Source organism: Trichomonas vaginalis, chromosome I (assembly GCF_026262505.1).
Source record: "Trichomonas vaginalis G3 chromosome I, whole genome shotgun sequence".
NCBI lineage: Eukaryota > Parabasalia > Trichomonadida > Trichomonadidae > Trichomonas > Trichomonas vaginalis.
The window spans coordinates 11,629,531-11,641,613 of NC_067203.1; the positions used below are offsets into that span (position 1 = coordinate 11,629,531).

The window sequence follows — 12,083 nt, forward strand, 5'->3', positions numbered from 1 at the left end:
TTCTTCAGGCTCCGCTGATTCGATTTCTGCTGTCAGATCGTGAAAATATGAATCACATAACAAGATAAACACAAATCCAAAATAATAATGTTTTCTTCAAATTGACTCTTCCACGATATTCATATATTTGTTATTAATTCCGTTTTCCCTTACAAATGTATTTAATTTTCTGAATAATACGTATTATAAAATGAATATCTCAAAAACTAAATTAAAAAATTAATACTGGGTAATAACTAGATATATTGTGACTTTTTGAATTCACACACTTTTGGAAAAAATTGAATTTTTCTAAAATGATGTTGTTTGAACATGTTGGGTAACTTGTATTTATTTTGTTATGTGATTCATATTTTCACGATCTGACAGCAGAAATCTAATCAGCGGAGCCTGAAGAATCAGATTACGTGGGGAAAATAGGTTTTGAACGCTTAGATAGGGATATAATGAGACTTTATGAGGTATGCTGTATAAATATAGCTTTTGCAATAATATGTCATGAGACTAGATAGAATATGAAGAGAGTATATATGTGTTATTGTCAAATGTTTATATGTGGAGATAGCTCGGTAGAGTCTATAAAATAGTTCAGTACATGCCATAGGGAATATAAAGCACAAAAAATAATAAATAAATATTAAATAGGGAAATTAATATTTTAAATAATGTAAGTAAAGTATTTTCTCTAAGTATCATAGTGGATGACAAACAAGAGTGCACAATGCACTCTTGTCGGTCAAAGTTTTGCAATCGTATTCTGATTGCAATAAATTGTCTCGTTCTGGGAGACATGCACAGGCAATGTCTCCCGGAATGACACATGCAGACCAACAAGAGTGCACAATGCACTCTTGTCGGTCAAAGTTCCGCATTCAAGTTATGAATGCGGAACAGTATGCCATTCTGGGAGACATGCACAGGCAATGTCTCCCGGAATGACACATGCAGACCAACAAGAGTGAACAATCCGCTTTCTCCTTTGAAATCCAACATTCTAATCACATCTACATTAATAAATTGTTATAAAATACTAATCAAAGATCCAATACAATTCTACTATCTTATTCACACATTACCAATGTTAACACCTCTTATAACTTAAATTATTTCATAAAATTTGTTTTTATATCTTATTATTTTCTCATAATGCTTCTAATACATCTCTAATTTCTTACATTCAAACACCAATATCGTCATACTATCATAAGCACTTAATTTTTTCAAAATTTTAGACTTAAATTTGAGCTACATTTTCATCATCATTTTTAGCCTTAAGCTTCTATAAGGTTATAATACATTATCGTAATATTCTAATATTTATGATTCTTACTACTCAATTCAATATAATCATATAAGTCACTCATAATCAGGAGCATAATTTAAAAATCTATAGCTCATATTTTGACAATTATATATATAGATGATGCATATTGCAATTCCGGTTTCAACACGATCAAATGTCAAACCATGATAAAATATATATCAATTTACAAAATATCGATTAACATTAGAATCCATATCTAATTCATCAATGCACAAGTTGTAAATGCTTAATTCATCTTTGAGAAACGTGAATAGCACAAATTTATATAAGATTATTTGTTGAATATTTAAAATATAAGCCAAATCGAATCTGCTGTATATTACTTTAGTTTATAATTGAATGTTAAATGTGCTCAGATAAATATTTGAGTCAGATATCGCATTTTCAAATTTCAAATTTTATCTCATGAAGTTAGAATTCATTTGATCATACAACATCATATTAGTCAAACTAGAGTTCAATCGCGATTCCAAAATGGAACAATTGCTTGTTTATCAAAATGTTAAAATATTAATCTAAAAAACTTAATATCTAACCAAAACATTCTAGAAATATCATATACAGGTATATGCAATCTAAATGCACACGAAATACTGAAATTAAAAAGAATATTATGAGATTAATTAAATCTTATGCATTTCAATGAAGAGTCGATAATTATCATCTCTATAGGTTATATATCAACAAATGAGTTTTTGGAATTGACCACTACTATACTAAATGTGATCATTAATCTGATTTCTTGAATTTTCATTTGAAGCATTCGCAGTAGTAGGAGTAATTCATATATTAACATATTAAAAAATTGCGCCCAGATTCGCAGTTTAATCATGATTTTAAGATTGCATTAGATTTCGAAATGCAGAAAAAAATCACTTTAGATTCCCTTCAAACTCTAAGCATAAGCATGTCTCTATATGAGGAAACTATTTGAGCTATTCATTTGGCGGCCCAAAAACTCATGTTGCCTGAGCGCAGAAAATACCAATTTTTGGACCCTGGGTAGGGGGTCATGCATGTTTTCTAAATGTTGGAAAAGTAGGGTAGTTAATTCAAGAAAATAAAATAAAGATTTGCTGAATCGATGATATCGATCGAAAAGGTAGCCTTTCTGAATATTGTCTTCCGGATTAAGTCATTCCGTAAAGTTACTAATGCAAGTATCCAGAGTTGGCCGAATCTCTCTCAATCCCATTGCGATTATGAGAAATCGAACTTCCCGATAAGACAATATAGCCTAATTTGCTAGATTTTGTCATTAAGGGTACGACTCAAAATTTTTCTTATAATGATGTAAATTTTTCAAAATGAATCGTTTAAGTCAAAAATTTGAGAGGATGTCAAAAAGTGTGATTTGCTCTGAATTGAAAAATTAAAATTTTTTACATTTGCAATTTTAAAACAAAAACAAAACAACAATATATGATGAAGTATGATGGATTTCAGAATAAGAAATCTTCACATAGATTATAGTTGTCAAAATTCAAGTTCGCTTCTTTTGGATATAATGCATTTGTTAGCATAAAATCAGATTCAAATACATTATCAAATCCAGTTTCGGTAATTTCAATGATATCACCACTAGTTTTTACTTCATTTCTCTCATTTTCATCATGAGATTCAGCAACCGGTGTGTACTCCTGCTCGGTATTCTCAAGTTTATCTTTATGGAATTCCGTGATAATTTCCAATTCATTTAGCATCTGAATATCTCCATAATGCCTTTTGAACAATTTAATTCTGTTTCTAATCATCCAATCTTGCTTAGATGGTAAGAATAGGACTAGTTTTGCTGCTTTAACAATTCCTTCTCTAAGTTTTTGGACTAAGATAATATCTTCTTCAATGGAAAATACCTTTGTAACTCCATTTTCGATACCCTTGATGTAATTTTTGACTTTACGGACACTATTGCCAACTCTCTTGGCGATGTATTCCGGATCTTTTCCCACAGCATGGAGAGCTTCGATCAATTTCTCTTCTCCTTCTGTAATAAACCTCTTTGAGGTGCCCTTCTTTGAATTTCTATTCTTCGGCACACGTGCACTCATCATGATACTTGGTAATAATGATGTGAATTCAATAGGCACGGTTTTATTCAATTTGTTTTACGCTCAAAATCTATAAATAACATCTCCATTAGGATACTAGTTGATTAACAAGTTTTAATAAATTCAATTAAAAATCATGCTTTAGATCCTTTCAATTTTAATTTGAATAATCATCACCGCACCCGAGAGAAAAAATTATAATGCTCTTATATGTACTATTCAAAATATGCTGGTGTGATTTATCATTCAATTTTTTTTGGTAACGTTATCATTTGAATTTTTTCTGAAAAATTTTCAGTGAATAATATAAGTTACAATCTTAATAATTATTAATTTTGAGCTCATTAACAAGTGATTTTTTATACAATTGACTTATAAATATATAATAAATTTAAAAAATAGAAAATTATTATTTATAGTCTTAATTTGTGCATTTACAAAACATAAAAATAGCTTTGGATTAAAATAGATAATTTAAATTTAATAAATGACATATGATTATCTGATAAAAATTGCATTTTTCAAAGTTAATAATTGAAAATCTTTTCTTAAATTGTGTTTTCCAATGTAAAACATATTGAGATGTTCATTGATAACACATATATACAACTATTCGATCATAATAATAATAAATCTAAAATTTCGGGTTTGCATAATCAATTGATGCAATTGTGTATCTATAGTATTATCAATCATTCTTAAATGACATTATCGTTCTAATTATTATATTCGTTGAAATTGAATTGATAATAATTATCTTCAAAATTGTTTGCGATTGTTTTCAAAACATTTCGCATATACATTTGCCTAAAGAATTAACAATTCTTTTAGTTCAGTAGGAATATACTTTCTCCTATAATTATTCATTGATTCCCTTCATTTTCATAAAAATGTTCAATTATTAATCCGTTTGAAGAGAATATTTTCAATATAATTCAGAAGTATACACGGAAAAATTTTAAAAAGTCGCAAATAGATTATTCAATAATATCATATCTCGTCATTATTTTTCAAAGAAAACTAATTAAATATATATTACTACATACCAAATTTAGTTTGGCTATCCAAACAATCAGCTACTAGCAGATATTATATGAATATTGAATTCAGTTCTAGAAAAGAATGCTATATACATATATCAGTCATAAAACATTATATACATTTAGTTATTGCACTCTAACCAGATATCATAATGATATTAAAGTTTTAAATTGATAATTTTTTTTGATTTTATCAGGTTAAATAAGAGAAAAAGAAGAAAAGAAAATAGAATGAACTGAGAATAATATCTGATACTGTGGTTCGCTATTTATACTTTTTTTTCCCTGAAAATGATGAGAATCCGCGAAAAATTGAGCTTTTATTATTACCAATAAAAAAATTATTGCCAATAAATCGAATCATTTAATATTGGAAGATGATAGAAGCTTATATTTATTGATTTTGATAATAAAAGCCGACTTTTTGCAAAAGAATTTTTATTTGCTATAATTATATTCAATATACTATGGAATCTGATGCCAATCGAGACTTTTCTATTTGATTTCTTTGACCAAAACTCAATTTTTTGTTGATGTTTTTCGCTCTATTTTCTTTGGTCGCATCCTTTTATGTAAATTTGGATGTCGGATCACAATTTATCCGCGCTGCAACAATTGATGGAAGCGAGAATCCATCTATGGCATTGAATAAACAAGGTTCAACATTAACACCAAATTCAGTAAGCTTCAAATTGCCAAATGTTCAAGAAGGACATCTCAGAAACAGCAATTTATCGCAAATTCAAGTTAAATACGGAAAATCTTCATTAAGAAACCTTAAGAAAAATCCAGAAATGGGTGCTCCATATATTGGACGCTTAATGGGACGTAATTATACTGAAGATTTCGAAATACCAAAAATTGCTACAGCATCAGAAATGTTTTCTTTATTATTAAACGAAATGTTCGATTCCAAAGATTTATTTGGCTATGAAGGCATCACTTTTACTGTTCCAGGATATTTTACACATAAGCAACGTGAGGCGTACATTAAATCGTTATATATTTCGAAATTACCATTTTTAGGAATTATTGATGATTTTCAATCGATTATCTTCGGATATACAAAGCGCTATCTCAGTAGATTTGCTAATTCAAATCATACCGTCCTATTTATTGACGTTGGAGCGTCTCATGCAGCCTCATTTTTAGTTGATTTCTACTGTAACAAGACAACCATCGTCGCAAACATGACATCTTACGAATGGTCCGAGGAAACAGGTAGCTTTGCATTTGCTCGAGTTCTTGCCTCAGAAAAAGGAATTCCATTCAGAAAGGCCATGAAGCTTGTCCAAGAAGGAAAATTCGATAAGGATATAATAGAAAGCGAATTAGAAGAGTTACAGCGTATTATTTTACTTGCTCTAGGAAATACAGAAATTGATTGCGTCCAACTCATTGGTGGAGCTTCCAAACTCCCATATATTGAAGCAATAGTCGAGGAGATCACAGATATGCGCCCTTCAAGAGAACTGGCAACTGTAGAAGCCATGGCCTTGGGAGGAACATATTTGACTCAATTAATTGCTCGAAGCCAGGAATGGCCAATTACGATTATTAGATGTCCAGTTTACACCGAAAGAGTCCGTTGCGACAAAGTTAGTGGAGTATATTGCACAAAAGGAGCCAAATGCACAGAATTAGTCATTCTTGATAATACCATTTGCAATTCATTGCAAATTGAAGCTGAACAAACAGAGATTCCAACAGGAACTACAAATTTGATTGCAGATTTCACTTTAACTAACATAAGTAAGTGGGATAGAGAAGAGGAAGAGTTTGTTAGTGGTATAATGATCATGAAGGACCCACTTCCTCAAATCGTTTCTGTTAATTGGTGTATTACTTCAACATTAAACTGCCAACCGATATCTTTCAAGCAAACTGAGATCAATACGAAGTCATTCCAGGCATCCTTTGACTTTGTTGACCAAGTTTCCAGTATTTTACTAAAAGAAAAAAGAATCTCAAAATTAAGAGGTCAAATTAATGCCAGAATTGAAGAATTAATACTCCATGGCAATTTGTCACCAGCAGAAAAGGAAAAATACGAGAAAATTCATCAAGATAGCTTAATTGTTTCCGAAATTCCAAAATTAGAACAAATTTATCGCTCTATTATGCCAGAAGAGAAGAAAGAAACCAAGAAAGTTAATCCAAATGAAATGTTTTTCGTTGAAGATGATGAATGTTTATAAACTGTTAAAATTAAACCATACTATTATTATTTTTTTTAATACAATTTTTCTAATATTATTTTTAATTAAGTTTTTCTATGAATTTCTTTTAAGGGTGCACTTACCACTTTCTGACATTCTCTCAATTTTTTTGACATTCTAGTTTTTTATCCAAATTTTCTAAGGTAAAAAGTCATTAACTTTGTTCGGGAAGAAGTTATTTTAAATCACTACTTAGTACCTTATATTACTGTAATACTTTTTTACAATCGCAATAAAGATATATTGATATTATGGGAGCATGTCAGAAAGTGGTAAGTGCACTCTTAAATGAAGATTTTTTTTCAATTATTGCTTTAAACTTGAAAAATTCTATTGCTTTAAAAAAAAAAAAAAAAAAAAAAAAAAAAAAGGTAGTGGGGCTTCCAGGGGCTGCGCCCCTTCTAGCCCCGAAGATGTTTAGTAAAAAATTAAAGTTTTTATTCGATAAGAACGACATCGCTATCGTTTTCTTCTTCCTCCTCCTCTTCTTCATAGTCAGTATCTGATGGCTCTTTGTCAGCCACATGACCAGCAACAAATATTGAGACAAATTGTTTCTTTGGTTTTGTTAGCAGGAACTTTTGATGGTCGTAGAACACGAATTCTACATTTTGAAAATGTTGTGCTGAGTATTCTGTGAAATGGGAAATTGGAATTGGTTCTCCCATGCCAAAACCAGCAATGGACGCGAACAAAACATCGTCTTCGACTCTTGCAGGTTTGTCAATTGCAACAGTAGTTATGATGTGAGGTTTTCCTTCACATCCTGCAAGAGATTGTACATGAAAGATTGCTTTTTCTTCTCCCTCAGGAACTGAAAGTGTGAAATGGAATGAGAGTTCTCCATATTCATTTGCTTCTTCGTAATAGTTGTATGTTGTAGGATACACCAATTGAAATTTTCCTATTCTTGTTTCCCTGAGGTGTTGTCTATATTGCTTGGGAAAACATAAAATAAATTGCTCTATAGCTTGTGCTGCTATTAGATTGGTTGTAACTGGTAATTTTGAGGCGAAAAGGTCTACAAGAACACCGGGATTTTTTATGTCGTTTTCAATTGGTTTAACAGATTCTATGACTTTGTTAAACATTTCACTATAATCTGAGTTGTCTTCGACCCCCCAATTGTTAAGAAGTTTATACAACAATTTCAGTCTTTTCATGGCGTATTTTCTTTGAATGGATTCGGGTAGCGAGAGGTTACAGTCGTCGGTTTGTGTTTCGTTACTCGAATATTGTTCAAGAGAAATTAAATCTTGAAATTGTGCTCTTGTTAACATACTTGTAGAACTATGTGAAACTTGTTCTGGTGCTGGTTGTAAATCTGTTTCAGATGTTTCTGTTGTGTTTTGAGAAGAAGAAGAACTCAAATTGTTGGACAATTTGTCTTGAATTGTAGAACTATGTGAAACTTGTTCTGGTGCTGTTTGGACAACTGTATCTGTTGTGTTTTGAGAAGAAGAACTCAAATTGTTGGACAATTTGTTTGCAATTGTAGAACTATGTGAAACTTGTTCTGGTGCTGTTTGGACAACTGTATCTGTTGTGTTTTGAGAAGAAGAACTCAAATTGTTGGACAATTTGTTTGCAATTGTATGAGGAAGTTGCTTTGGTATTATAGGAGGTCGTAAGGGTTTTGAGAATGGTGAGACATAAGTTGTAGGAACTTTAACTGCAGAGGTAGTCGACGAATTGTTTGCAATTGTATGAGGAAGTTGCTTTGGTATTATAGGAGGTCGTAAGGGTTTTGAGAATGGTGAGACATAAGTTGTAGGAACTTTAACTGCAGAGGTAGTCGACGAATTGTTTGCGCACTTTTTTCTTCTTCCATTAGACAAAAATGAACTGTTTTTTTCGGACTACTCATAGAAAAGTTTAATAATAAACCGTTTTCGTCAACGGTAACCCCTCTATTTTTTTATTTTATTTAATAGTTACCGGTTGGCAACCGTTCCATCTCAAATATTGAATGAACTATAAACGTTTTTTGTTTTCTATATATACTTTTTTGTCAACGGTAAAACTTTTTACACAACGGTTTTTGAGAGTCGTCGCTGTTGACTTTTTTGTAGAGCACTCAAAATAGTATAACTTTGTCCGGACAAGTAAGGGTCTATCGTCGCTACAGGAAAAGTTACAGGCGTTCCAAGGAAGTATTACTTTGAGAAGCCTTTCCCCTTATAGAATGAGATAGGACGGTTTATTTTACAAAACTGACAAACGTTGACCGAGTAGTTTTTTGTGCTGAACAAATAGTGTCATATAAACATCTGTCAAAACCGCTTTTTAACTTCACTTAAAATGCCACGTAAGCTACGTAAGAATATACGTAAGAGGAAGGGAGCATTGAAACATCCAATAGTAAAGACTAACCACAACAACAGTTGCAACAACAAATGCTGAATGACCCACTATGTTGCAACAAATGTCAAGCAACCCTATGCTTTTAAGCCGAGTTATTGGTGCACAGAGTGGAGGTTTAAGAGCGGCACTTTTAGCGAAAATGGCAGGCTATGGTGGAGCTGCAGACGGAACAGCTTATCCCTCAAAGTCAATGAATTTGAGTTCACTCAAAAATCAAATATCAGATGTCAAAAAGTCAAACGTAGACATACAGAAACAATAAGTGAAAACGAAAAGAAACTAGAATATGACAGACACACAAAGAAACTCAATGAGTTAAAACGTAGAGAAAAAGAAGAAAGAAGAACAACTGAAAGAACTAAGTACAGAGGAATATGCGAAAAAAGTGTCAGAAAAAGCAGCAGAAGTAGCAAAAATGGAACAAGATGTTATAAATTTGAAAAACCATACTACTCAATATAAAGTACTGAAAGATGAAGAGATAAACAAAAAGCCTGAAGACATATATGGATAGCGATGAGTATAAAAAAGAAGTTGAAGCAAATGTAAAGGCAGAAAAACTTTTACAGTTGCAAAACCAAACCGTACAGTATGAAACTTAGCACAAGAAAGTAAAAATAACGACGCGGCTATGCAAAAGGCAATGAAAAGCGCAGAATATATAAAAGCTAACAATGACTGGTTAGATGCCCAAGCCAACGCCAAAGCAGCCCAACTTATAGGGTCAATAAGGACAAAAATACAAGCGGATGAAGACAGTTCAAATGAAGCTTTAATGAATGCTGACTTTAAGAACGCCTTCGAAGCTCTTCATAGTAAGGTGAAACTAGTGAACGACTTTCTCATCTGGAAAGAAACTGAAGTCTGAAGGTTTCGACAACGAGTTAAAAGAAGTAGCACACAAATATGACGAAAATAACAGATGCAGCAACGAGACAGGCAGTTCAAAGTGCCTATGACGCCGTTAGAGCAACTGTTGTGAAAAGTCAAGAAAAAGAGTTACAACAGACCAAAACAGACCTAGTAAATGCTTTCTTAAGAACGAAAAGTCAGGTAGGACATTACGCTGCAGATGGAACATATGTGCCAGCTGGTGGAACTTATTACCACCAAACCCTCCAAGAGAAGCACCTGCACCAGGACTACCTAGAACATTTACATCGTCACATGGACACAGACACAGGCATGCACAACAACCAGCACAACAACCAACAGTTCAAAATCCAGCACAACAACAACAACAGCACAGCAACCACCTCAAACCAGCACAACAACCACAAACAGAGCAAGGACATAAAAGTAGAGAACAAGGAAACCAAGAATTCTTAAAATGCTTAAAGAAGAGTGTGGTTTCCCAGATACTATTGACTTTAGTGACAGATATAAAGAAGCTATTGGAAAGTTCAAGGATGGAAATACTGACCCGAACCTATTTAGCTTTATGGCTCAGCACCAAACGGATATAATCTCAAACCTGGAAAATACAGCTCGCTAAGGGATATGATTTAATAGCATATCATCCAAATGACATGGATGAATTTACTCCGAGATATTTGATGTCAGAGCTAAATGACAATTCAACTTTCGTCATGAAAGCGTAAAAAATAGAGACGGAACGAAAGAACAAAAGCTTATGAATGCGGATGACGTAGATAGGGAAATTGTTGAAAACGGTCTCGGATATATGAAATGCCAGCAGATGAGGTACAAGAAACTCCACAGGAAGAAATAGTTCAGATACAACCAGACATGGAAGAAATAGTTCAGCAACAACAGCTAGAAGAGCCTGAAGGAACGAACAAGTCACTCCTTTGGAAACTAACTTCACAGAACTAGATGAAGATTGGAACAGCCGAAAAATCTTGACCCTCAACAAGAGTATGCGGAGATATGGAATATTTCCAAGAGTCTAAAAAATTCGGCTGACATAGTAGAAGAATATCGAAAAAATGTTTGCCGACATACAAAAGACTCCAACATCAGATGAAAATATCCAGCATAGAATGGAAGAACTGAAAAAAAATACACAAATACAACAACCCTTTTTACTTACGAGCATTTAACGTTCAATCTTCGGATGAACTCGGTGAAAATAAAAGGTTAAATTTCAAGAAACATATAGAAATGAAACATTGTTTAAAGTTCATTCAGAACCTAACCAAGATGGAAACAAACCTACTTTTGTTTCTGCAGACGATGGAACTACAATGAGATGGGGTCATAAAGCTAACCCGGATAGGTGGTTCATAAACTTACAACCACAATTCCAGAAGTTGTAGACGCAATGGAAGTCAATGGTGAACCAGATATAGCTGGTATTTTAAGCGCGGCTTTAATGCCATTGAAAGATATGAAACATGCAGATATTTTGGACGCAGTATGAAATGAACATGGCTGATGGAAATATAACACCTGACGTTCTAGAACATTTATCTCAAAGAACTACACAGAACCATAGAGATGGTATATTTGGTGAAGAGTTTAGAAAGAAAGTTATGGACAGAGAAGGAAGAGAACCTATTGTACATGACCTTGCAAACGAAAGTTTACAAAATGTCATAAAAACTTACTTTGCAGACAATGAACCGAGAAGGGATGAATATTTAAGAAAACTCAAATGGACAGTAACCAAATGAAATGTTAGTATTGAAAAACATGTTCCTTGACAAAATAAAACCAACTACAGAAATAACGACGCAAGACTGAAAGATTGGGTAAAAAGCTTTCCCATTCACAAAAGATATAGTTGGTAACATGGAAAGAAAACCAGAATGGCTACAAAAACATATATTTGGAAACGAGCATATTCCATATGGACAGGCACTGTTTGAAGAGCTTGAACCGGAAACTCAGGAAAGAGTCATGCAAACAATACGCGAAGACTCAAATACAGACTATGACAAACTCTTTCTAGGATATAGGTTACCTGAGATGGGCGACCAGAGCCAAAGGCAAAAAGGACATGGGAAATTTGCAACATACTAGATGAACATAATGCAAAGATGCAACAACTTCAAGCAGAGGGCAATGAAGGAAAAAGAAGAGTTAAAAACTCAGTCAGGAAGAAAGTAAAAGCTTGGTCCAC

General features: G+C 32.8%; 2 protein-coding genes and 1 pseudogene across 3 annotated transcripts, besides 2 other annotated features; 2 read left to right on the forward strand and 1 right to left on the reverse strand.

Annotated features, from left to right (window-relative positions):
* Positions 1-2,663: 2,663 nt before the first annotated feature.
* TVAGG3_0970170 (uncharacterized protein) lies at positions 2,664-3,376 on the reverse strand (the record flags this gene model as incomplete). The annotated part of the gene is made up of 1 exon (XM_001324993.1): positions 2,767-3,375. The coding sequence occupies one exon, from the start codon at positions 3,373-3,375 to the stop codon at positions 2,767-2,769; it is 609 nt and encodes a 202-aa protein (XP_001325028.1).
* Positions 3,377-4,948: 1,572 nt separating this feature from the next.
* On the forward strand, positions 4,949-6,633 carry TVAGG3_0970180 (the record flags this gene model as incomplete). Its single annotated transcript, XM_001324992.1, has 1 exon — positions 4,949-6,613. The coding sequence occupies one exon, from the start codon at positions 4,949-4,951 to the stop codon at positions 6,611-6,613; it is 1,665 nt and encodes a 554-aa protein (XP_001325027.1).
* A 68-nt stretch (positions 6,634-6,701) lies between these two features.
* Positions 6,702-6,921: a mobile genetic element.
* Positions 6,922-6,974: 53 nt separating this feature from the next.
* Positions 6,975-12,083: part of a mobile genetic element that runs on past the window's edge.
* Positions 11,356-11,983, forward strand: TVAGG3_0970210 (annotated as a pseudogene). Its single transcript has one exon. A coding segment is annotated over exon 1 (628 nt).